At 51.2% G+C, this 26,000-nt stretch overlaps 5 protein-coding genes across 5 annotated transcripts; 1 reads left to right on the top strand and 4 right to left on the bottom strand.

Annotated features, from left to right (window-relative positions):
- Positions 1–1,789: 1,789 nt before the first annotated feature.
- Positions 1,790–5,398, bottom strand: MYCGRDRAFT_42345 (uncharacterized protein; the record flags this gene model as incomplete). The annotated part of the gene is made up of 2 exons (XM_003852341.1): positions 1,790–4,534; positions 4,604–5,398. Coding segments are annotated over 2 exons (3,540 nt in total), but the record flags the coding sequence as incomplete, so codon positions are not given.
- A 494-nt stretch (positions 5,399–5,892) lies between these two features.
- On the bottom strand, positions 5,893–7,156 carry MYCGRDRAFT_72657 (uncharacterized protein; the record flags this gene model as incomplete). Its single annotated transcript, XM_003852340.1, has 2 exons — positions 5,893–6,936; positions 7,001–7,156. 2 exons carry the CDS (start codon positions 7,097–7,099, stop codon positions 5,893–5,895), a joined length of 1,143 nt encoding a protein of 380 aa, XP_003852388.1.
- A 384-nt stretch (positions 7,157–7,540) lies between these two features.
- MYCGRDRAFT_93564 (uncharacterized protein) lies at positions 7,541–8,489 on the bottom strand (the record flags this gene model as incomplete). Its single annotated transcript, XM_003852339.1, has 2 exons — positions 7,541–8,333; positions 8,437–8,489. 2 exons carry the CDS (start codon positions 8,487–8,489, stop codon positions 7,541–7,543), a joined length of 846 nt encoding a protein of 281 aa, XP_003852387.1.
- A 5,447-nt stretch (positions 8,490–13,936) lies between these two features.
- On the top strand, positions 13,937–15,927 carry MYCGRDRAFT_100367 (uncharacterized protein; the record flags this gene model as incomplete). The annotated part of the gene is made up of 2 exons (XM_003852377.1): positions 13,937–14,364; positions 14,474–15,927. The coding sequence occupies 2 exons, from the start codon at positions 14,148–14,150 to the stop codon at positions 15,925–15,927; spliced, it is 1,671 nt and encodes a 556-aa protein (XP_003852425.1).
- Positions 15,928–16,372: 445 nt separating this feature from the next.
- On the bottom strand, positions 16,373–17,075 carry MYCGRDRAFT_104681 (uncharacterized protein; the record flags this gene model as incomplete). Its single annotated transcript, XM_003852338.1, has 3 exons — positions 16,373–16,771; positions 16,860–16,931; positions 17,032–17,075. The coding sequence occupies 3 exons, from the start codon at positions 17,059–17,061 to the stop codon at positions 16,592–16,594; spliced, it is 282 nt and encodes a 93-aa protein (XP_003852386.1).
- Positions 17,076–26,000: the final 8,925 nt, after the last annotated feature.

Genomic DNA, 26,000 nt, shown 5'->3' with positions numbered 1-26,000 from the left:
CATTTACAGCTCTACACATAGCCAGCAGACATTCGAGCGAGTTGCCATTGTCAGCGACAGATCCCCAAACCCGACCTTCTTACAGCGTATGAGGCTCCGAGCGATCGATATATTGATAATTACCAAATCCGAATTCAGCATCGCTCTGACCTGTCCATTCGATCCCGCCCAGACGCAATACCAGCAGCAGACATCGGACCTCGCAGCATCGGCATCTCCAGTGCAAGATTCGGCAAAATTTGCTGAGACATTCAATGTCTCCAAGCACGCACCAAGAGTGACGTGCATTGGTATCCACTGCCGGCAAACATGGCAATCGGTATGCACGCTAGACGCACGTTAATCTGCGACATGGACCATGCGTTGTAAACTCCCCGAGAACCATGCCGCGATCGACGAACGGTCACATTGCTCGGTCACGAAAAACGTGCAGCTTGCTTGGTACAGCGAAGAGTGCGTTCGCGCTCAAGAGATTGATATCTGTATTACAGTAGCCCTGTCTCAAACACTTCAACACGAGTGTGACTTCCCATTCCAAGCGAGGGTATCATATCCGATGACTTCCCTCTTTCTCCCAAAATCCTTCCCTAACGCCGTCGCTAAATATAATGCAACAGCAGCAATCGCTGCCGACTGTCCATCCTCAGATATCATCCCCGTCGGGTGTCGACTCATACGAGAATGCTCGCGCATACAGATACCACTCGATGAAGCCCGCCGGCGTGCGCTTGCCTAGCTTTTTCCGACTCCGCAACATCTTGACAACGTCATAAAAGAGTGCAGGGGACTGCTATCCCACCGCAGCTTTGACAATGTCTCTCCTTGCATCATCGGCGCCGAACCCCAACTGAATATGCTAAGTTCTGTCCGGGCTCTCCTTTGGACTCTGCGCTGGACTGGCGCCGGATTTGTTCGAGAGCTTCAGGGTGAGCTTCTTCTTCGGTAGTGGCGGAGGAGCCATGCTGCTTCCTCCAACGTCGGTCGTCGGTGCTGTACCATTCGTCGTCGGCGACAATCGCGTCAGACTGGACAGTGGCTGCGGACTTCCCGAAAATGTTCCCGAGAGCGCTGGACTGACAGACCCGGGTGGTGGAGCTGGAAACGAGGCTCCGACTTCCGGTGAACCGCCGAAGCTTCTAAACCCGCCAACGTTCATCGAGGTGGGCGGCATCATAGAAGTTAAGCTCTGAGGAGGAGGAGGCGAGAAGAAAGAGCTGCTCTGGGCGCCCATTGGTGATTGTGACAAGGAGGCCGAGGCTGCCAGCGGGCCTGATGTCGAAATCGGCGCAGGCCGAGCGCCTGGCTGATGGGGCTTCTTAATGATCGCCTCAACTTTGCGCGAGCCAGCGATGCCAAATCGAAGCTTGACAAGTTTCTTAGGCTTAGCTGTACCATTCGCCTTCTTCCACTGCGATGCAGCAGCTGGTGATGGCGCGCTGGCAGGGGTGGCAGCCTTTGAAGTCTTGATGGATTTCGGAGTTCCCTCTCGCGAACCGTGGTCAACACTCGATTTGCGCTTCAAGCCTCCACCAAAACTGAGTTTAATGCCAGACTTCTCGGCAATCGGCGTGGACATCGGGGTCGCAGGCTTCAACGGAATCGTCAGAGGAGGAAGTGTCTGCACCTTGGAAGGTTGTCGTTGCGTCTCGGCAATCTGAGATTTGATAGCTTCATCACTGCGTCTCTTAGCAATGAAAGAAGTCGTCTCCTCGGCAAGTGGACCAGTGTACCGCAAGCCGAGCGACTCGAGAGTCTGCCAGTCTTCCAAGGCTAGCCCAGTGGAGGGTTTGGTGCGGAACACAGACCCATGTTGAGAGAAGCGCAACTTGCCTTTGCCCTCGTGGACTGCCCGATACGGTCGAGGTAGCTTCGCAATAACAGTGTGCGATGTGACAGCCTCGTATATCAATGCAGCGACATCGCAGAAGCCGGCAACTTCATCAATCGAGATGTCGGGGGACGTTGCAGCATACCAGAGAGCTTTCTTGAAGGTCTCATCGTGGAGCAGAACCGCTTTCAGTTTCTCAATGGCGCCTTCAGGGCCGGTCCGCCGAGTGGCCTCGATCCGACGGAGTTCGTTGGCATCGCCCGCTTCCTGCTCTAGAACCAAACCGTCCACGGGCGGCGGTGGTTCTTTTGCAGCGTCGGCGTCGTCGTCCAGCGCGATGTGTCCCAGTGCCTCGCCAAAGTGCCTCATCAGCCGATCGCGGAAGTGAGGCGAGTGGTCATTGACAATATTATGAAGAATGTGTCTGATCATGGACATCTTTCGGCCCACACCCATCTCTATCAAGCAGCGGAAAGCCTGCAGGCGCACATTCGGTGCGGTGCTAGGTCGTGTGTATTGCAGCAGCTCTTTCGACTTGTCCTTGACGATGCCAGCATTTGTCAATTTCTGCAGGCACTCGATGGCAGTGGTGGAATAGACATTCTGATAGGTCAATACCCATTCGTCGATGCGACGGTATCGTTCGATGACGCCGACAGCCAATGCTTCAAACTCGGCATCCGGATTCTCGGGCTCCAGCGGCTCATCCTCTCCAAAGTCAAATTGATAGACAGGCTTCACCTCTCGATGGGAAGCCACAAGCGAATCCGTCAAGCATGTCATCAAGGTGGAGACATAGTGGCAGTCTGAGAACTCATTGTCCGAGTTGTCATTAAACTTTAGCTTGTCCACGAAGAACTGCTGCACAGCTCTTGGAACTTTGCCGTCCGCGTCCCGTAGCCTGGCCATTGCTTGCGGAATGGCACACTGCATGATAAATGTCACTCGATTGGAGAAGTCGTTCGGACGCGGCATGACAGAGTCCTCGTCACAGAAGAGATGCTCAAAGGCCTTGGTGAGATGTTTTTGACCAATGCGGGTGAAGTCGTCCTTTGCAAGAACAGCCAGGCCTTCCGCTGCCATGACCCGAATGCCGTAGAAATAGCGATGATCCATGAGGGTCCGTAGGAGGATCGAGAGCGAGGTGTGATGAGGGTTCGATCCGAGGATATATCGCATCGACTCGTGTTGCGCCACCAAGTCTCTATCCTGCTGCAACTGCGAGACGTACATGTAAAGTGGCAGGACCAGATGGATCTTGCCGATCCATTCAAAGTCGGCGTCCATCCGAATCCACTCGTAGCTTTCTTGGCCCATCTTGTCTTCATCTTCGGCGGTCCAGTCCCGTAGCTCCCATTCTTGGATGTCCTCCGGAGTGTCGAGGATGTCGCCCAAGCAGTACAGCAAAGCTTCCTCGCCCTCTCCAGCGGGGTTGCCCTCTGCTGCGGCGCGCTCCTTCTGACGTCGTGACCTCTTCAATCGCTTGTACTTAGTGTTGTATGGGATCTCGAGCTTGGTGATGGGCTCCTTGATTTCCACAATGTGCTCGTAGGGTGTGCCATCCGCTTCGTGGATACGAATCGTCATTGGTCCGGTGAAGACATTCTGCGTTCCTGCCATGTAGACCTCGTTCACATGCTCCTTGATTTCGCGCATGAAATTCGAAGGCTCGAACGGCGGCTTGGTCTTTCGCTCAAGCTGCCTTTGCACAATTGTCATCTCGACGACAAGCTTCTTCTTGTTAAAGCGCTGCGTGACGTAGAAGATTGGACATCCAGCTCCCCCGACCCACTGCCGGAAGAACGATTCAAGCTTGTTGTGGCCGAGACGTTCGCATGTCCGTTGGAAGTCCTGGGTCGATAGCTCGCCATTGACAAGACTGCCGGTCTTAGCATTGAGGAATATCTTGTTGATGATCCTGGTAACGCCGGTAGATCCACTAGACTTGATGAGCCGGCGATCGAGGATGCCAAGCACCAGGGCAGACTTGAGGTTCAGAAACTCAGGAATGGACGCGTCGAGATGCAACAGCGATCCGAGCTGCTGTATTGAAGGACGATCAACGTCAAGATCGTAAACCTTTTCGGAAGCGATCTTCTGCTCCCAGCGATATTGATTATTGCCAGCCAACTTCTTCATGAAAACGTCGGTCATGTAGCCGGCGATTCCTGCAATCACCCAAGCGTCTGTAGGCTCCTTCGGCACGATGTTCACTCCACTCCACTGCTCTGCCACTGCACGAACAAGAATGCGGGTATTTCTATCCAGAGGCTCGATGATGTCCTGCTTGAATAGCAGATTGTTGCTACAGATAGTCAGACCTGCCGCGGCTGTAGTGTCGTGAATGAGGTCGTCCACAAAGAGGAATTGGTAGCTGGCGAACGGAAACCTTCCATAGTTGACGCTCATGTGGTCCGCAGCCAGGTGAATCGGGAAACAGGTGTTCTCCACCTCCTCCGATCGGCCTGGTAGGCAATAGCCGTCGATCTTGACCGCAGTCTGGCCCAGTCGCGTCTCGTCTTCAGTGGCACGAAACGATGTCAAATCAACGTGCTCGAAAGGACCGACGGCGAGGCCAACATGCCGCGCAGTGACCGCATCGTTCAAGGAGAATGTGACGGTATGTCTCGTCTCATCCTCGGTGTCCGCGACATCGTCTGACATCTCGCCAACGCAGAGCACTGTGAGCTCCAGTGCTGCATCGTCCTCAGCCAGGTCGATGAGGTATTCTTCGCGAGTGCTTGCCACATTCTGTGCTGCGTCCGTCCCATTTACCATCTCAACATCACCATTCGGGGCAGGTTCCGCATTGACCGTCTCATCCTTTGGTGTCCGGAAAGCGTCTCCCAACGTGCGCGGGCATCGAATCGCAATGTCCCACGTGCAGCGAGAAGTCGCATCGTCAATGCAAGGAAATATGCAAGACGTGTTGCCAGCCAACGGTTCCAGCTTCGTGTACATGTATGGATATCTCTTATCGTTGTCCATGCAGCCCACCCAGTGAATGCCATCTCGGAAGCTCGGAACCTCAAATTCGATGGTGATCTTGATAGGCGCGAATTGAGGAACCAGCGAAGGTGTGCTCTGCACGATCGGAGTCTCCACAAGTGCCATCGCATCTGACTCTGGCCTCTGAAGACTCGGTGTGCCATTGTACAGTGGTAGGGAAGTCGCTGGGTCGACATGAAGCTCTTGAATCTTCAACTTGGGCGGCAGTTGGATGTCCAATGTCGGCTCTGGCGCAGGCTTCAAAGAACCTTCCATCCTCCCTTTGAGCATCCCATGCTGGTTCACCGTTGCTCTTTCCAATCGCGTGCTCCTTCGGTACGGATCGTTATGCTCAAACTTTGATGCGATCCCGCCAATCTGGACGGATGAAGGGCGACATTGTCGACAGTGAAGTCGAATGGTGCGCAAGTCCCGAACCAGAGGCTGCAGTGTGATTTCCGTGCTTCCTTTCAGGCTGCGGTTGGGAAAGTCCAAGTCGAGGTCCACGCGCTGCTTAAGTACTTCATACTCGCGGCGCGCAACGCCTGGCGCATCTGCCCCGTCTTCACCACCAAGCGACATAGCGAGAGCGGGCGTCATGCCGACGCTCTCGCAGATTGAGGGCGACGATCGCGCCGCTGCTCATCGGAGGTTGTAGCACGTGTGGAGTGAAATCGAGGTGTTGAAGCAGTCGCTGAGAGGTGCTCGATGCGCGTTGATGTGAGGTCCAATTCGACGGGTCAAAGGTCCAGTAATAATATCGTGGGTCGTGCGGTGGTATACGATGAGTTGTCGAAAGGTGGGAGCAGCAGGCGCAAAGTGTCGAGGTGGATGTTCGGTCGAAGGTGCTCAAAGGAAGTGGAAAGGGCGCTCGGACCACCGATGATGATCGCCGCGGATTTAAGAGCTTCTTTTGGCAGCTGCGCGTCGAGATGCGTCGAGATGCGTTCATATTCACATGCAGAACCATGGATTGGATTCATGTTACAACCAATTGAAGGCTGTTCAATGACCACATCCGCTGAGCTGTACTGGTATCGAATTCCACCGCTCTCCCACTACATATCATAGTCATCTCATAGCTTCGCTTTTCCACCCTCTGCCTGGGCCTGCCGCATATACTTCTGCACACTTTCCCACGCCTGCTCTCCATAAGGTCCCATCATCCTGCCATAGTCGCCCGCCTTCTCACTACTCGCCTGCCTCACTGCATACCTCGCCGCAATTCCTTGACAAATGATCGCTCCACGGTATTGACCAAACGCATCGCCCCATGTGACCTCCTTGTCCGAATATCTCCACGGTACAATAGCGTGGTACCAGTCCAGGACTTGCGCTTTGGTGGGCAGACCTTCCAGATCTCCAGACGAGAAAGAATTGCCGCCGGGTGCGCTGACCGCTTTGCCGTCTGCTTGCTGCTCGGCACGATTCGCTGCATGCGTCCAAGGTCCTGTGAGGTTGACGACGTCGGACAATGGATGACCGATCGTAGCCATTTCCCAGTCGAGAATACCAATGACATAAGGTTCGGTCTTGTGGAAGACTACATTGTCGATTTTGTAGTCGCCGTGTACAAAAGTACCGCGGTCGACGGGCTGCGAATTCTTATCGCCAAAGAACTCCACCATTTGGTCGTAGTGTGGAATCATGCCCACCGGCACACCAGATTCGATGTCCTTGGTCTTGGCCTGGGCGATACTCAACGTCGCAAAGGTCTTCAACTGACGGTTGTAGAAATTGTTCGGCCGACCAAAGTCCTCCATGCCCACGCTCTTTGGTGATGTCCTGTGGAACTTCGCCAATGTCTCGACCGCACTCTTCCACATAGCATTGCGGTCTTTGGGGCTGACATCCGGAAATGATGGATCGGCGAAGATGCGGCCGTCGAGAAAGGACATGATGTAGAAATCGGTGCCGACTATTGACGTGTCGGTGCACAGGCACATGGCCTTTGGTACGGGAACATCGGTGTCTTCTAGAGCGTGGATGATTCGGTACTCGCGGTCGACTTGGTGGGCGGTTTTGGAGAGGAGCTTGCCCGGAGGCTTCTTTCGCATGACATATTTCTTCGAGGCGGTGTCGGTGAGGAGGTATGTTGGGTTGGATTGACCGTACCCGAACTGTCGAGGTGTGTCAACGATGAGTGGGACGATGTTGTGTGGACTGGAGCTGGCGCTGGCTTACCTGCTTCACGTCCAGCGGGGTCTTGATCTCCGGGACATGTTCGTCAATGTACTTGGCGAGCTTGTCCAGGTCGATAGGTTGACGGATGGGACCAGCCATGATGAACTCCTTTCCGATGGTGGTAGAGAGCGGACAACGAGGTGGAACTTCATTGTCGCGAGTGAGGTATACCTAAGGTGGTGGAGCGGACAGTAGTGCCGAGGCATGAGGTCCCCAGCCCGAGGAGTGCTCTCTCTGACAAGCGTGGCGCTACTCTCCACAGCTCTCTCCCAGTCTTCAACTGCTATCGATAAGACATCCTTGTTCAATATGAGTATTTGCATGCTACGGATAGAACAGTGGCTACATTGGTCTCGACGACGACGCTCACTGTAGCCCGGAACCATGATTCAACCTTTGAACCGCGCTCGTCTGGTTTGAGGGCTCAAACGATGGCAGTACATTCTCGACCCGTGGATAGACATAGGTCCCATTCAGCATACTCGACTCTGGGACATAGAAGCGCATTGCAGATCTTGTCAGCCACCGGAAAGAGGAGATTCAGCCCTTCGAACTCTCAACAGGAAGCCAATTGCTCGTCCAATTCTTCGGCGGCGGCAAGTCAGCCGGCTGCAACAAAATCTCGAAAGCGCCATCCTCCTGCTCATCCGCATCCGGCCCATAGACCATCTTCCCACTATCCTGAAAGGTCAAGCTGGAAGTCCGGTCGCTGACCACATATCGATCGAGCACGTTCGCAATGAGATATTGATTGGCACCGTAAGCGGTCAGAATCCAGAAGCCTGCCTCTTTCAGCTGAGGCTTTCTGCTGAACGTGACAAGCAGCGAGGCATTTGGTTCAAGGTGAAAGACGCTGCTGAAGCCGCGGCCCTCAAACTCGGGATAGAGCGCTTGGTGCTGAGTGAGCTGCTGGTAACCTTCTAGTGCGACATAGGCGGACGTCGCGTACTTTGTGCCGTAGTTACCTTGGTAGGCGTCGCGTTGTAAAGTCCAGCCGTTGCCTTGCTGCTGGATTGCATCCGAGGTCTGACGCTGGAGAGTGACGCTGGAGTTGGCTATTGCGCCGGCGCTTATGAGGTTGACTTCTGCAGGTTGGTGGTAATGCCCATTGTATAGCCCGGCCTGCGATAAAATGCTGGCAACCCGGAAGCGGTCCGAATAGGCCACTGCTTGGGTGTATGGGACTGATCTCGCAGCAAACTCCAGTTGCTGGGCGAGAGAATCGATGCCCAGGAACGATCCAGAGCGAGATCCTTCAGCTCCGGAGCCGGGTTCTCCGCCTGCAGCTGATGCGGTCGCTCGATAGGTCTTAAAGTTGTAGCATTCTGGTAGCCTTGAATAATCGACAGGTCCTCGGTCGTGTTTTGGGTGATCAGCAGGCGGATCAGCATTGTCCCAGACGTTGACGGCATGTTCTCAATCCGCTGATAACCTACGCAGGAAACATGAATCGGAGTAGATGCTTCGTATCCAGGCGCCGCGTAGACATCGTCAGCTCTACGAATGAGATATTCGCCTCCAATGTTGTTGATAACATTTCCGAACGGATCGTAGACAGGATAAACCCAGTATCGATCGGTAATGGTCCCGCTTCGAGAGATCCAAGACGACTCTGGAGTAGACCGTGTCTACATTGGGCTTTATGACTCCTGGACTTTTCACAGAAGCCAGACCTTGCTGGTGGGAGATCTCATTGACATCGGCCTTTTGCAGCACGCCGCCGACCCAAGAGGAGAACACACTCAGCGGGTAGGTGTACTAGAGAGAGGGTCAGCCGGCAGGCCGGGTGTCAACGAGTGTGATCCTTCGATAAGACTCCATGCTGTGACATTGAGTGTTCCCACTGGGTAGGAATGTATGTCGATTGATGGAGTGGAGTTTGACGAAGAGGACTGAGCTTGGGAAAGCGGGATTTGAAGAGCTTCTGCGGCCAGAATCGCCGTAAAGATGTTCTTACCCAGCATATGGGCAGAAACGTCGAGAGGAGAGAAGAATGAAAGATGATATGAGGAGGGCCACGTGCGTGTGCTGAACCTACAGCAGATCGCAATACTTATCACCACGTTGAAGCCGTCCTCCACGCGACGATTCCGTGATTGCGTAGCTCAGAAGATGTCGCCATTGCGTAGATTCTCAGTGACCATTCATCATTCGCGTGCGGGCCTCGCGGTCCAGGTATTTGGATGAAGATGTGAGCGTTGGTGATCGGGACTGCGAAGTCGCCTACGGTAGTGACAGGAGAGGCTTCGATTGCATGAACAGCGATCCGTGGCCAAATTGGAATGAAAAGCATGCCACAGTCGATCGTGTGCCAATCCAGGTTCGACCTTGTGAAGGTACGCGGGAACATCCTGCCGTCTTCGGGAAGGCCTTTTGTTTGTTGACACCACGTCGGTCCTGGGATATGATATGGTCGTGGACGCATATGCTCTGATGGCGAGCGCAGGTTGGAAGATGCCTAAAGAAGGACAACACCAAGAGGCAATACCACGAAAGCAAGGCATGTTATTGTTTTTCATCCTGTCAACAGTAATGCAGGTCTCAGGGACAATTTCGCCCCCACGCGATCGAAGTACCGTAGCGCGCGTCCACCACGTCGCTTCCAGTCTCACCCCCAAAAGACATTGGTCTGCGTCGCGTTTGCTGTCTCGTTTGCTTCTGTGCCAGCCGTCGCACAAATCACAGACATCATGGCGCTACACACGCCACGGCAGCGAAATGGCCTACAATCCTCTCTGGCGCGACCTTCGTTCGGAAATACCAACTCATCGCCCTCTCTTCGCGCTTCCGCCCAGGACGTCAATCGCAAAGCCAGTCTGCAGGCACTCAGTGGATCACGCACCCCGACCAACAGGATGGATGCCTCCGAGCTGGACGTCGGCGACGCGGTGACGGTGCCTGGCGACATGTATGGTACCGTTCGATTTGTCGGCAGCGTCAAGGGCAAGAGTGGGAAGTTTGTCGGCGTGGAGCTTGATCGCGAGTTTGCTGCGAGGGGCAAGAATGATGGAGACGTCGACGGGTATGCGTCACGCGCGTGAGTTGCGACGATGATGGGATACAGTGCTGATCTCGAACATCTAGCATCAACTACTTTCACACCACCATCCCAGGAGCTGGCATCTTCCTTCCAGTCCACCGCGCTGAGAAGCGCCTGTCCCCAAACTCCCTCGACTCGTTCCCGAACACACCAAATACACCCTCATACTCCACCAACAAGTTCTCACAAACCATCGGACATGGCGCCGCCCGACCCTCAAGTCCGCAGTTCAAGCCGAAGCGACCATCACTACCTCGACCCGAATCGCCGCTTCGACGACCACCTCCGAACCTCGCGCCAACTCCAGGACGAGGCCTCTCTGCCAGTGTACGCGGCGGATCGCGGCCTGGCATGCCCGGTTCCACACCAAGCAAGATGAACACGCGCCAGTCGACCACATCACGTCCATCCACCGCGCAGGGTCCGGAACCACCGCGCTCGTACTCTCGAACAGGATCAAGATTGGGGCAAAGAAACGATGGCGCGAATGACTATGGACGGACACCTGGCACAGCAAAGAGCGGTCGCAACCCGAGCGGGGCGCCGGTGCCATCCTACTCACAACCGCTAAGATCAGGATCCCGAATGGGCAGCGGTGGCACACTAGAGGATGAAATACTGAGGCTCAGAACAGAACTGGCAGAGCGGGATAAGCGATTGGCCGAGCAAGCCGCAAATCTCGCCGACATGGACGCGAGTGTGAAAGAGCTCTCCGGCCTCCTCCCACCAGACGGCATACCTCTAGACGGCCGACGAACCATCACAGCAGACGACACCGGCGATCAAAGCACAGCTCAACTCCGCCAACTCCTCCGAGAAAAGAACGAAAAAATCACAATCCTCACGTCCGAATTCGACGCGCATCGTGCAGACTTTCGCAGCACACTGGACTCACTTGAGATGGCGAGCACGGAAACAGAACGAGTCTACGAAGAGCAAAAGCGAGACTTGATCGCGCAGGTTCAAGATCTCACCGAGCGCATGCAGGAAATGGAAGAGATGAATGGGAGTCGCAAAGAATTTGAAGACGTCGCGAATCAGCTCAAAGGGTTGGAAGAGTTCGTGCAAGAGTTGGAGGAAGGACTGGAAGACGCGCGGCGAGGGGAAGCAGAAGCGAGAGGGGAGGTGGAATTCCTACGTGGAGAGGTGGAACGAGGACGATCGGAGCTGAAGAGGGAACGAGAAAAGGCATCCGCGACGGTGAATGGACATCGTTCGTCGAAGAATCTCGAAGAAAAAGATAACGAGATTCGAGGACTCAAGGCGATCATCCATTCCTTCTCCACGAATCCGGAGACAGCACCCCGAAGTACCGATGTCGAGGAAGTGAGCCGACTCCAAAACGCGTTGAAAGAAAGCCAAGCGGAAAAAGAAAGACTGGAAACAGAACTGGAACAACTGCGACGAGACACGGCGCTGAAGAGCAATGGTCACGCTACAGCGACTTCTTCCAACCACACCCGGAACGAAAGCGAACTCACGGCCGTCATGTCCCGCGGCGACAAGTCGACCTTCGCCGAGCACGCTCGCAAGAACGGCAAGTCATCGGAAATATTTTGCGAAATGTGCGACTCGGCCGAACACGATACGCTCGACTGCGAGAATTTCCAATCGGACGGTGGTCACCCGGGAAGGGAGAGCAATAGTAATAGTAATTACTCGACCGACGAATCGGGTCGACAGACGAGTGCTGCGACGTCGAATTTGCGATTACCCGCTGGCGCGAGTGAGGATGTGGACGTCCCGGCGCCGTTGAGTCCGAGGTTGGCGAGGAGGGATGGCGTGAAGAAGGAGGGCGAGGAGAAGTGGTGTGCGTTGTGTGAAAAGGATGGACATTTGGCTTATGAGTGTCCGGATGAGCAGTATTGAGAGAGTTGACATCGTTCGCCGAAATGGGTAGCGTTGAGTGAAGGACGGGTGGAGTTGAGAGGATTGGTGAGTTAGATATTTGTGATATCCATTGCGAAGAAGTTCGCTTTTTTTTCCGAGGAGAAACATGTGCAAGAGCAGTTTCCTGCTTGATCATGTTCAAGGTGAGGTCCGTGTGCTTCCAGTGAGAACGCTGGAGTAAATCTGCAAAGGAGAGAAGAGAATTGAAGAGAAGGGAAAAAGGACAAACCCGCCCTCTGCCGACATCACCTACCGCGAACAGAGACCGCTGTCGTGCGCTCCCTGAAGCTGCATCATCGTTGCTGGCTCAGATGATCCAGACAGGCGGTCTACATCGAGTCCTTACTTCCAGGATACCTTCTTCCGACCTCTGACTCAAACCGCAGAACCCCCCTGAAGCGAAAAGCGATCTCGGCTTCGTATTCCGCAGACCGCCATTTGCATGTTGTGTCCAACGCTGGAATAATCGAGGCATTATCCCAGCTATACGGCGAGTATGTCCATCAAGGTGCATCGTATTTTTCGAGATTTTGAGAACGAGGAAGAGCCATGTATCGTGTCGCTGCTCCTCGCACACGTCGGAGTCATGTATCGCGTGCTCGTTGAGAACGCCGCTTTCCTCGCAAAAGGTATAACGTGCGGCCTTTCGGAAAGTGGGAAAAGTGTATTGTCTCGATGTGGGCACGTGGCACCATCAGCGCTCCACGTCGCGACCCAGCACCTGGGCAAGGACGATGCAAGATGCAGATGCAGCTATCCGTGAGTGGTTCGCGCGGGCATCCCGGGTTTGGAAGAATTAGGCGAGGGCTCGCGTAGGTGCATTGCAGGATGCAGTGTGCATGCCGGGTGGGATGCAAGTGGCCACTCCTCTTTCTCGTTGCATGTGAACTGATCTTCGTATCCATTATGCAATGGCAAGTTCCGAGGACTATCTTCGAGTCGCTTCAACAATGGCCTCATACTTTCCAATAATGGCGAAATCTTGCTCACAGCGATCATGGATTCCCGTGATTTTCGTGCGATTGTCCCTTGCTAGTTCGATGCGACATTGACACCGGAGCCATGCTTCGAATCTTGCGTGTGTGGGTCACATTGCCGGGGAAGGATCTTCCTTTTCGCGGCGTTCGGTAGGAGATGGCAGGGGTTTCCCTCCTGTGAGCCCGTCCAATGGAGGCCTGGTCGGAAGCGAAGATGCCGTTCGCAAAAGTCAATGGCAGTCGTCACAGTTGGGATGAGCTGTGCCACTGTGGTGTATCGACGTCTCTCCCTTGCAGCGCGGAAGAAAACATGTCGGTGATAGTGTACCTCCTGTCGGAAGAAGGTGAGACCCAATCCCAGCTTCGTGGGTGAGCCAACTCGTGAATATCCGTGTCGGCATGCAGGTAAGCGAGAGACCAAAGACCCAGGCAGGACTAGTTGTTATCGAGACCATACGGCACTTGTCGGTGTGATGATGGATGAGCTGGCCTGTCCGTCATGGGCGTCGACGTAGCTGCGTCGCCATGATGTGAGTCCAGAGGAGGAGACGCGAGTGCCGTTGATGGAATGAAGAGGACCATGGACATGCGAGTGCGGTCGGTGCGGTCCATATATATATTTGTTCGTCGACATATATTGGCGTGTCCGTTAATGGTCATGAGATCGATGGTCGATCCAGAAAAAGGGCCGGCGGCATAAGGACTTTACGCAGGGACCTCGCCGACAGTAAGCGGGTGGGAAAGGCTAATCCGGTGTTTCTCTTAGCCAACGAGATGCACTGCACGCCCTATCGAGTATCGAGGGCATCGACAAGCGACAAGCAGCACACCGACCGACTGGCGGCGCAGGAGGAGGGAGTGCGAGTGGGCGATCCGGCTGCCAATTCGCGGGAAATGGGGAAACTGGGCCCATGACCTGGACAGATCAGTGTGAAGGTCAGGTCGAATCCACCTTTCCCAGTAGCAGGATCTCGATCTTATTCTTATACCTTCCCTTACGTCCACCGCCCGAGTCGTCATCCCGTTCTTCTTCCTTCCCGTCCATCATCCTCCACGGTCCCTTCAATATCCCACCTTGAAAGCGTGGGATTCCCTTCAATCTCACCCATCTGATTGGCTGAGACCACCTCCCACTCTGACTTCTTTGTCACTTTCACCTCCAACTCATCCCACGCCGGACACCAGATTCCATCACTCTTCCACTCCTCCTCCCACGCGCTCCGGACCGCTACGACAAGCCATGGCGCCTCCCGCCGCGACCATTGATGTGCACTATTTGGGGGCCGAGACCGACACTCAACCTTACACCATCCCCGATCGCTTGACCCTTCAGACCGTCGCCAAACGTCGTGCAGCATCGGGCAAGCTCATTGCGGGAGTGGCTGCCACGGCGGATTTGGACACGTTCAAAGGGAGAACCAGTCACTCGCACAAAGACTTGGCCAAACGTTGGGATCGTGAGTAAAATGCCACTTCTTCCTCCGATATCTTATCAATCTGCATCACACTTCACCTCCACCCCGCACGATCGCCGTTGCAGCTCACTGACCGACCGGCTACCTGCAGATCGCCTGACCCATGAAACTCTGTCCCGCGGAGGTAGCTCCTTGAAGCTCGCTGCCGTGCACCTCAAGAACCCTGGAATCATCTCACTCGGAGGCGGCCTTCCCTCTCCCGAATACTTCCCTTTCCACGAGATCAATGTCAAAATTCCGAGAGTGGCAACCCCACACGGCGAACTCAATGGCCACGCCGCCGATGCAGTCCTCCACGCGGAGATGCACGACATGCGGGAGGGCAAGTCCGGCTTCGACCTGGCCACCGCATTGAACTATGGTCAGGGTCACGGTGCGCCTCAACTACTGAGATGGCTCGTGGAGCACACCGAACTGGTTCACAACCCTCCATATCAAGACTGGAGCTGTACCATGACTGTCGGCTCCACCATGGCCTGGGATATGACTCTCCGCATGATGACCAAACCGGGAGACTGGATCATCAGTGAGGAGTACACCTTTCCTGCTGCGATTGAGACCGCAGCTCCCATGGGCGTCAAGTGCGCAGCTGTGTCGATGGATCGTGGTGGTATGATCGCTTCCTCCCTCGACGACGTGCTCACCAATTGGGACGCAAAGGCACGCGGAGGTCCCAAGCCATTTCTCCTCTACACCGTTCCGACCGGCCAGAATCCCACCGGGTCTACACAAAGCATCGAGCGTCGACGAGAAATTTACGCCGTTGCCCAAAAGCACGACCTCTACATCTTCGAGGACGAACCGTACTACTTCCTCCAAATGCAGCCCTACACCGGCGCCGACTCCCCGGACCCACCTCAACTATCCTCCTACTCCGACTTTCTCAAATCCGTCGTCCCATCATACCTCTCCATCGACATCGACGGCCGCGTCATGCGCGCCGACTCCTTTTCCAAAATCCTCGCTCCCGGCTCCCGCGTCGGCTGGATCACCGCCTCCGAACAAATCTGCAACCGCTTCCGCACTCACGCCGACGTCTGCACGCAAGGACCATCCGGCTTCTCCCAACTCATCCTCTTCAAGCTTCTCGACGAAACATGGGGGCATTCCGGCTACCTCGACTGGCTGATTCACATGCGCAAGGAATACACCACCCGCCGCAACGTCATGCTCGCCGCGTGTGAACGCTACCTACCTCGGGACATCGTCTCGTGGGTGCCTCCCATGTCGGGCATGTTCCACTGGCTGCAGGTCGATTGGTCGCAACACCCGGACGCGGCGACCAAGTCGTTGGATGTGTTGGAGGAGGAGATTTTCTTGGCCATTATCAACCATGGCACGCTGTTGATGAAGGGATCGTGGTTCTGCGCTGATCGCGAGACGCCGAGGGAGACGATGTTTTTCCGCGCAACGTATGCTGCGGCCGAGTTTGATAAGATTGAGGAGGCGATTAGGAGGTTTGGTGAGGCGATTAGAGAGGCGTTTGGGAGGACGGCTGGTGGGGAGGGGAAGCTGGTGAAGAAGAATGGTAATGGCTGTTTGTGAGGGGGTGTGTGTGGGAGGAGGTTTCTCTCCGTGGAGAAGGTGGTGTTACCTTTGTTGTGGCTTTTTCCTTTCGATTCAGCGCGAGGGAATGCTTCTGGGAGGCGGGTATCTGCTGTATCTGTTCCGTTAGCGTGCGTGCCCTGATTATGGAGTTACTAGATCGCAAGAAAATGTTAATGCGTTGCTGATTGAACTCCATGTCAGTGCGACTCGTGGTCACGGATGGAGAGTGCCGAATGGCCTTGGGTGTGCAAATTGTCCTTCTCCCCGAGGTTCAATTCGATCGCTATTCATCCTCGTGTAGCGGTAGAGGTCCTATCTATCTTCCACTAGTCCATTCGCGTGTGTCTTGCCATGTTCGACTCGCTGCTCGTGTCCGCATCGGAAGTTCTCTTCGCTGTCCTCTCACGCGAGAACCATACTGTGTGGGCCATTCGTGCCTTCGGATTGAATTCGCATTGCTTTGCTGTCCGTTACGCCGGATCCATACGACCATCCGCAAGAAATCCGCAACTTTCGGAGCGTGGTGAATTATCCACTCCCATCTCCCCGCGCAAGAGAGCACCATCCTCCATATCCGCATACTCCTTCACACCAAGTCCTCCTCCCACTCTCAAAACAACCATGTCCTATTCTTCTTCATGCGGCTCTTTTTCCTCGCTCTCTAATCCCTCCCTCCACCTCCACCCCGATGATCACCCCCTCCCCCTCCTCCTCCTCCAATCCGATCCAGCGCCTCCATCATGACGACGGAATTCCCGCGAATGACGCACATTCCCAATCGCACTTTTTCCGCGTTGGGTTTCGACTCGGTGGCTTCGTCGAGGACGATGTTCAGGAAGACCTGTGCGCGCAGGAGCGTTAGCGAGTGCGGCGGAGCCGAGGGGAGAGCGGAGTGGTGAGGAAAAGGAAGGGAGGGATGAAGAACTTACGTCGTATCCACGGAGAGTACCCATGACTTTTCGGGAGCCGTTGAGTTGGACTTCAACGCGTTTGTCGAGGTACTATCGTAAGGGTTAGTTTTGGTGGAAAGTTTCTGCCCGGCGCATGGGGGAAAGGGTCGGTGGTGGAGTGCGCGTGACTGGAGGAGGGAGGTGGACGTACCTTTTTGAGTTCGGGTTGTGCTTGAGGCATGGTGGGCGGTGTGGGTGTGATTGACGATGGTGGTGGAGGTGCAAGGTGCGGTGGTCGACAGTGGTGATAGAGATGTGAGCTGTGAGAGGGCGCTAGTGGTGCTTCCGACTTTTTGATACGTTTGGGTGTCCGTATCTTCGCCCCGACTTCACCTTGCCCGATGTCAGACCAAGACTCACTTTAACGTCTTCATCGACGCACGAAAAATGCTGTTAGGTCTGCATCATTTGAGATTAGGCTATGCTGTCTTCTTGGACAGCAGATCCGGACGACCAGCCGGCTGCAGCAGCTATTCAACGAGGAGAACATCTTGAGCATCATCGTTTTACAGCACGCAAAAAGCATATTTGCCTCCCTTCAAGTCGGCGTTAGACGGCTGCCGGTAGCACTGGTACGATTGCCGGTCGGAGAGTCTACCTGGTTCCGATAGTTGCAACTTCAACAGGCTTCACAGCAAGTCGTGATGCGTTCGCCTTGTCTTCAAGAACTCTCATCTGTGGACCTCCTGGGCTGACCCTGCAGAACGTCCGTCGACCGGGCATCAGGGTGCGTATACCTAGAGGCTGTTAATAGGTTATTGAGCGCCAAGACCAAATAACCGACCATTCTGCAACTCGTTCACTTACCAATGTCGTTAAAGAAGTCGTTTATTGTTCACGAGCTCGCTGTCGCTGCTCGCTAACTATTTTAAGTTAGTATATAGCCGTCCTATAGGTTTATAAATTAACGAACTCTATAGTCTATTAATTGCTGTTATCGTAGCCCGTGTAGAAGCCCTATCGCGCTTGTTTACGTCGCGTATTACTACTACGTATTGCCCTTATATTATAGTCTTATAGGCTCTTATCTATCTATTATAATACTACTAGCGCCGACACTAAGGAAGAAGGGTAAGGGAAGGTCTAAGGAGCTAGTATCGTCTAGTAAGAAGCGTAAGAACGAGTCTAGTAATAATAAGGAGCTAGTAGCGTCGTCTAGTAAGAGTAAGAAGAAGTAGAAGAAGTAGAAGCTAAGGGGGTATATATATAGCTCCGAGTATCTAGCTATTAGCCGGTAGGAAGATAACTATATTAACGTAATGCTAGAGGCGTTATTAAGGCTTAAGAATAGAGGTATAATATAGTATAATAATACCTTCTTAGCGAAGCATCTACGTCTAGTTACCGAGAAGATATACGACCGCTTTAAGCGCTTCCTTAAGTAAGAGATGCTTACTAATAAGTAGCGTAAAATAAAGAAGGCATATATACTATATGCTACTTACTTAAAGTACATTAGTAGATAGAACAGCTACCCTATAAAGCCGGTAGATAAGTCCGTTAAGGATACTTATTATAAGGCGTACCCTACGTACGAGCTATTTAGAGACTCTTACCCTTCTTTCTTACTCTCGATCTATACTATTATTAGTACTAACGTAGCTACTAGAGAGCACGCGGTCGGCGGTAGAGGGGGTACTCGGCTTACTAAGTCGGAGGCTAAGGAGTTAGAAGATAAGGAGTCGGAGGATAAGGGCGAGAACGATAATAAGGGCGGCGGCGGCGCTCGCGGAGCGGCTAGTTCGGACGATAAGGTCGAAGAGGTAGATCCCGAGGACGAGCAGGTTCTAAGAGCTACGTAGTTAGCAAATACTAATAAAGAGCGCCGCTCTAAGGTAAGGAAGTAGTAGGTTATAAACAAGGTAGATCCGGAATACCTTAAGGCTATCTATAAGCTTATAACGCTACTATAATAGACTATAGCTACTATAGCTAAGTAGGACGAGTTAAAGGACAAGACGCTATTAGAGCTTCTTAGTAAGCGGCTAGCTCGTAATAAGGTTATACTTAAGGGCGTAAGTAATAAGGATAAGGACCTACTTTTAATAAAGTTAGCGGACAATCTAAACCTCGCCGTTACCGCTAAACTGCTCCTTAAGGACGAACTTAGTAGCCGCCTTAGATTATATCTACGAAGGATTATTATATAGGCTAAACCGTCTACGCTAGCGCCGGTCGATAACCCTCTACCTTACTATACTCCGGCGTAACATACCTATCTATAGTAGAGTTATACCTTCTCGCTATTCGCTTAGTCGTAGCCGCTACCGCTAATTAGTAAGATATAAGGTAGACTATATAGTTACCGTCGTTAATAAAGGGTATAGAGTTAAAGGAGTAAGTCTAAAAAGTTAAGGTATAAGAATCTGCTTACTAACTATTTAGTAGTTTTAATAATAGAGGAGCATATAGGATATAAAGATACCGTCGAATGCCTTACTAGAGCTCGCGTAAGAGAAAATTAGGGCTATACTATCGATTTATATAGAGGTGTTTTAAGAATTTACTAATATTCGGCCTAATTAGGAAGGAGTAGCTCTATTTTTCGCGCTAGTTTTAAGCTTCCGTATCTCGCGGTATCTTCGTACTCCGCCCTATCCTCTATCTATAAGTACGAGAATTTCTACCTCTTCGACGAGAGGTCGGTATAATAGCCTTAGCGTAAGAAATAAGTAAATTAACTAGCAAATACGTACATTCTTTATAATAACGACGTTTTAAGCTCTCTCTTAAAAACTAGTTAGATTTCGTTACTACTTTAAGCCCTCCTTATATCTAATCCGTACTTTTAGTAGTATTCTTAATAATTATTCTATATCGTAGTAGCTATTTTATTACGAAACCGTACCCTCGCCCTACTACCGATATTACTAAGGTTATCGAGTATATCCTCCTCGCCCTCTATATTATCGTCGCTATCCTTATCGCCGTATACGTCTATTAGGAAGGGCTCCGAGTCTAGTAGCTAATTACTACTTAAAAGGATAAAGTTATAAAGGACGAAGTAGTAGAGAATAAACCGCGTCTATTTACGGATACTATAACTAGAGTATGCTCCTTAAGCGAGGATTAAGAAGCGCTTCTTAATAATACTAAAGACTCGCTCGACAATATTACGTAGTTATATATAGCGTACATTATATAGCTCTTTCTTCGTCTTAGGCCGGCGCTACGCTACCCTCTACTTACGGATATAATATCGCGTACTCTCGTATAGTACGAGTAGTCGATTGTTAAGCGTAGAGTATCTACTATCGGCGAGGAAGTATTTGCTAGGTAGTACGTCGAAGCTATCTTTATATACCTTCTTTAAGATAACACCGTCCGGCGTAGAGCCCTTATATCCGACTATTATATACTAGAACACTATGTCGAAGTTATAAGCGGCTATTACGTTCTATAAGATAAATCCCTTCCTACTATTCTATACCCCTCTAATATCCTTAGGTAGATTTATCGGCAATAACGTACTATCTAGCGCTCTAACTATATCCTTAAACTAGCTAAACTTACTATAGCTCGAGCAGCTTATATCTTCCTTACTCTTCTTTATTATCTTTTTATATAGCGGCGGTAGGTCTAGTTAATTCGGTATTCGGATATACTCCTAGCTTATAAGACATACGATCTTACTAATACGTTTAATAATAGTCGAGAACGTAGCGTATAAGTATTAATACTACCTTCGGAGCTAACGAATTAATAGGTTATAGGTGTCACAGGCTGTGCCTTGGGGTTCAGCTTGGCTTTGCCAAGCCTTAAAAGTGGGGCGCAATCTGAGAACCCGTTCTCAGATTCTGGTCTTTTGGCTTCCTTTTGGCCCAGTGGTAAAGCGCCCCACCCTGAATCCAAAGGTCGCCAGTTCGAGCCGGAGCTACCTCCGGTCGAACCCTGACATAATCTGAGAACAAAAAGGGTCGTAGTGCGTTGTTGGATGCGCCTCGGCTCACACGCGTGCATTGCATGCGTGGGGGCTGCTTTTAAGGCACTCTAATCTATACATCCGGAGAGGATGTGTAGTACCCCCTCTTGTGACCTGTTAAGAGGCGAGGGGGGGGCGGAGAGGTAATGTCACAGGCTGTGCCTTGGGGTTCAGCTTGGCTTTGCCAAGCCTTAAAAGTGGGGCGCAATCTGAGAACCCGTTCTCAGATTCTGGTCTTTTGGCTTCCTTTTGGCCTAGTGGTAAAGCGCCCCACCCTGAATCCAAAGGTCGCCAGTTCGAGCCGGAGCTACCTCCGGTCGAACCCTGACAATAGGCTAGGAAATCGAGGAATATTACTACCTACTCGGCGACTAATATACTACTAGCTCGTTCTCCTCCTACTCTACGAGCCTCTAATTTCTTTACGAACTTCCTTAATACCGGTTACCGTATACGAGTAGTATAGTAATAATACTCTTCCGGTCTATATAAGTACCTAAATGCCTCCTTTATACCGGTAGTTAGATCTACGAGCGTCTCGATAATACCGGAGGGTTTATACTAGCGAAGGCGTCGATCTATTAGAAGGAGTATAGTCGTAAGAGTAAGGGTAATAGTAGCGGCAACACTAACAACGACTATAGATTAGAGCGGATCTATAGCATTTAAAGAGGTAGTATATAATACGAGTAAGGAACGCGTAAATAATACGATATAATATAAGGTAAGTAATAGCTAAGACGGTAATATCCGTAAGACTCTATATTAATAACGGAAGCGTTCACTTACGAGCTCGTTATTGCCCTAGAAGGAAAATAAGGTTATTAATTAACTAATTTTAAGTAATAACCTATTAATAGCCTCTAGGTATACGCACCCTTAGGTCTATAAGGCTTTCGCTATACATTTTCGAGGCTAGAGCGTTTATAATATAGCCTAAGCACCGGATATAATATAGGAAAATGTAAGCTATAACGAGGATTAGTAGGGAGAAGTCTAGCTAGACGTAAATTAGCTGTTTACTTAGAGTATAGACACTTCTAGCGTTTTTAAGGAAGGCCCTAAATATCGAGAGGCAACTTTCGTAGCCCGGTAGAAGTAATGCCGGCGCTGTGCACGGTCTACGCTATATACGCTCGAATTCGTAATACGTTATAATCTATAAAAACAATTAAACTTCTACGAATTAATACACTACAACTATAGCTCTAATAGACGACGCGTTAGACAAGCTAAGAGCGGCGAAGGTAAAGAATATCTTAGAAATCGCGACGAAGCATAGCGTCTACCGTAGTACGTTATCGAGGTAGTACCGTAAAGTTAACGATTCGAGAGCTCGACGCGACGAGAATAACATAATTCTCTTATACTAATAAGAACGTACCCTTATAGGCTATATCGACATACTTATACGTAGAGGCATTCTACCGACTCCGGTAATAGTTCGCACGTTCGCTAAAGATATATTAAAGCACCTACCGAGCCGGCAATAGATCTCTACCTTCGTCGGTAGATATACTAATATTAATTCTAAATACCTTAATCTACTCGACAAGAACCGTAAGTAGGCAGACTCTATGTATTAGTATTAGTCCTATTACGACCTACTAGAAGAGAAGCTAAAGAAGTATAACCTTAAGACGTACAATACCTATAATATAGACGAGAAGGGCTTTATAGTTAGTATACTTTAAAAGAGCCGGAGGATCTTTACGAAGGAGTACTAGATAAGTAAGGCATTTATTAGATATATGTAGGATAGCAACCGCGAGTAGATAACATTACTAGTATATATCTGTGCTAATAGCTCGTTCCTTCTACTATGTCTTATTTATAAGGTAGAGATAGGCAATATCTAGTCCTTATAGCTCTAAGATTTCGAGGACATTTACGAGGCCTTCTTTACGTCCTTACCGAACGGCTAGACTAATAACAACCTTAGCTTATACTAGATAAAGAAGGTATTCGAGCCGCTAACAAGAGAGAAGGCTAGTAGAGGTTATAGACTACTAATTATTAATAGCTATAGCTCTTATATTAATATGCCGTTCCTTAACTTCTACGTATAGCACCGGATCCTCGTAGCTGTTTTTCTACCGTACTTAACACACCGGCTCTAGCCTCTTAATATTAGTCTCTTTAGCCCTTTGTCTACCTACTATAGTATTAACCTCTCGAAGGAGATCTTCTACTTAGAAGGTCGCTCTACTACTAGTAAGCGTAATTTCTAGCGTCTGTTTTAGCTAGCTTTTTAGAAGGCGTTTACTATTACTAATATCTATAAGGCCTTTAAGAAGACAGGCTTATTACTACTCGACTCTACCGTAGTGTTAAAGGCGTTTAAAGTTAAGAGTAAGGACAACAAGGGTAAGAAGAGCAAGGGTAAGAAGAGTAAGGATAAGAAGAGCGAGTACGAGAGTAATAAGGACAGTACTAGCAAGAGTAGACCGAGTACATCTAACACTATAACCTCCGTAATCTCTTTAAGTAATTAGCGACAGCTTAGGGCCCTTATAAAGGACGTAGTTATCGAGGTAGTTAAGGACATAGACAAGAGAAGGATATAGAAGCTTAATAATACGATCCTTTACCTATAGACTAAGAATTAGCTCCTTAAGAGCCGGTGCTATAGCCTTACTAAATCCTTTAAGAATAAGAAGAAGAAACGACAGCGTAGCAAGCCTCTACTTACAATCCCCTCCGGTTTAGTAGCTTAATTCTATTTACTAGCTAAACTAAAGGCTAGTATAGCTAAACTCGCTAAAAAGGAGCGATTAAAGGTTACTAAGAAGTAGCAGAAGGAAGCTAATGCGATTAAGAAGAAGGTAGATAAGCAACTAAGAGCTAAATAGCGGATATAAGCTAAGGTAGACAGGTAGGCTAAAGCGCTATAGAATAAGGCTAAGAAGGCTTTATTACTAGAGACGAAGAAGGCTAATTTATAGCTAAATACCGACCTTAGAGCCTCTGCTCGCACAGCCTCGCTAGCTAAGCGCTGTAGAAGGAAGGCAGTAGATAAACCGGTGTTAATTGTAGTGTTAAAGGTGCCCTTACTACGGAGGAAGGGTGCTAAGGTAGCTAAATCCTCTTAGCCTCTAATACGCATAACATTAAGGCAGAAGTTACAAGCTGCTTAGAGCTAATAGATATAATCGATGCGATGAATTTAAGCTATTAAACACCTTATTGTAACTACTAGTTGTAAAGATATTAGCTATTAAAGAGGTGTAAGGAATAAAGCTATGCTCTCGTGTAGAGCGTGCACAGCGTGGACCGTGCACAGCGCCGGCATCACTTCTATCCCGCCCAACTCGCTCTCCCAAATTTTTCTCTCCTCAGCACAGATCAGCATATCGGGCGTCTTTCATTAGTCCAACCCTGCCCTCTCCCTCCCCGACAATGCTTCTCGAACCATTCCTTATTTTCTCCCTGTTCCTTGCGATCTGCTCGGCTTGTGGCCTCGGAAGCGTCTGCATCTGCTTCGACGATAAAGCCCTACCCTGTTGCCGATCTCGCATCACCTGGCTGAACGACCCTCTGTGCGACGGGTGGTGTTTTGACCGCGCCTGTTCCGGAAAGCACAAAATTGGCGAGAAACGTCGTTGAAAGACCGATTGTGCGAAGGCGGCCACAAGGGACTGGCCTGGTGCGATGACCTTGACAACAGCTGTGATAAGGATGATGAATGTGGAGGATGATGGATGTGGAGGATGATGGATGTGGAGGATGATGGATGTGGAGGATGATGGATGTGGAGGATGATGGATGTGGAGGATGATGGTTGTGTAAAAAGGTGATTGCGAATCTGGGTGCGTCAGGTTTCCCTTCCTCGATGCAGGAATGACCTGGCTGCTGATAATGTGCGCAGCTCCTCTCGATCAATCAGCTGATCGTTGGGCCCACGTATGTCAGAGCGTCGCCGATGGTTTTATACAGAGGCGACGAGCACCGATCACACGAGTACCCGGAATTCAGTCCGAACTCTGAATGTGCAAGGGTGCTGACAATTCGGCCTTCGTCTGGAGACCGCGAGGCGAAGTTTGGGAGGTACGTGAGCTGGGCATCTTTCTCGTTGTGTGGAATGGGACCCTCATCGCTGACACTGCGCGGCAGACAGCTCTTCCGGGTCGACCGTGATTTGCTCAAGTTCGTCTCCTATTGCTCTGGTCATGGTGGACGCAGGCGTCAAGTCGTGAGGCGGTTGGGAGCACTGCAAAGCTCGGTGTTCGAACTGCTGAAGGCATTGCGCTGCGAGAGTGGCTTTGCAGACAGCTTATGTGCCTATTCTTCTGCCACATCTTTTCGAGAGAGCCTTGACCTGATAAAGAGGTCAGTAATGAATGAAACCTTGTTTGCCCTCTGCAGCTTTGGATGCAGCTCGCTTTCATTCCTTGCGCCGGTGCGCTGCTGCTGTTTGGCCTTTGGGTGAACTGGCGAGAAGCCAACACGAGTATCTCCCGCTTGCTCGTATCGATGCCATGCTGTCTCGAATCCACTCTGCTGGATGTTTGGCCGAGATGTTGTCGGCTACCTCTGACTATCCTCTGTTTGGGCCCAGTCATGTTACGATAGCCCTGCCGATGAAGGTCGTAGAAACGCTGCTGGAGCACAGTGGAGGGAGTGGGTATCTTGGGTGCACATATAGGTTGCCGCAGCAGCGAAGAGACAGCTTGGGATCTGGAGCACCGTAGCCAGCTTTCCCTCTGCTCTCCTGCCTTTCCAACCTTCTTGCCCTTTCCTCGCCACCTTCGACATCGACTGTCGCCACGACCGATCAAAAGCCATCTCAGCTCTAATGGACTGTTTCATGAAACTCTTCCAATCCCCGAAGCCACTATGTATCGTCTTGTCGAGATTTCATAAGCCCAAACAGGTGACAGAGCAGTACCTCGGACATCTCGCCGACGCGCCGGAAAGATACTCAAGAAAGAGGCCAACATGCACCGAGCATGCGACATTGTCTGCTCACCGCTCGTGACGGTCACGCCTGCGTGAGACTGCTGCTGGAAGCTCTGGATCTGACAAGGCAACTCCACCACCATCAACTTGTGCCACCCGCCAGTCTCGCGAAAGCATGTTGTGTGCAGTCGGAGGCTTTATGGGCTGATAAAGTACATTGATTGTGTGCTGATAGGAGATACGGTCATGACTGTGTCGGCCAGACCATCACGATACTCAGCTTGCCAGCAGCTTTCAAG

Source organism: Zymoseptoria tritici, chromosome 5 (assembly GCF_000219625.1).
Source record: "Zymoseptoria tritici IPO323 chromosome 5, whole genome shotgun sequence".
Taxonomy (NCBI): domain Eukaryota; kingdom Fungi; phylum Ascomycota; class Dothideomycetes; order Mycosphaerellales; family Mycosphaerellaceae; genus Zymoseptoria; species Zymoseptoria tritici.
Note: the sequence above shows the minus strand (reverse complement) of the source record. Positions and strands in the feature narration are given on the sequence as shown.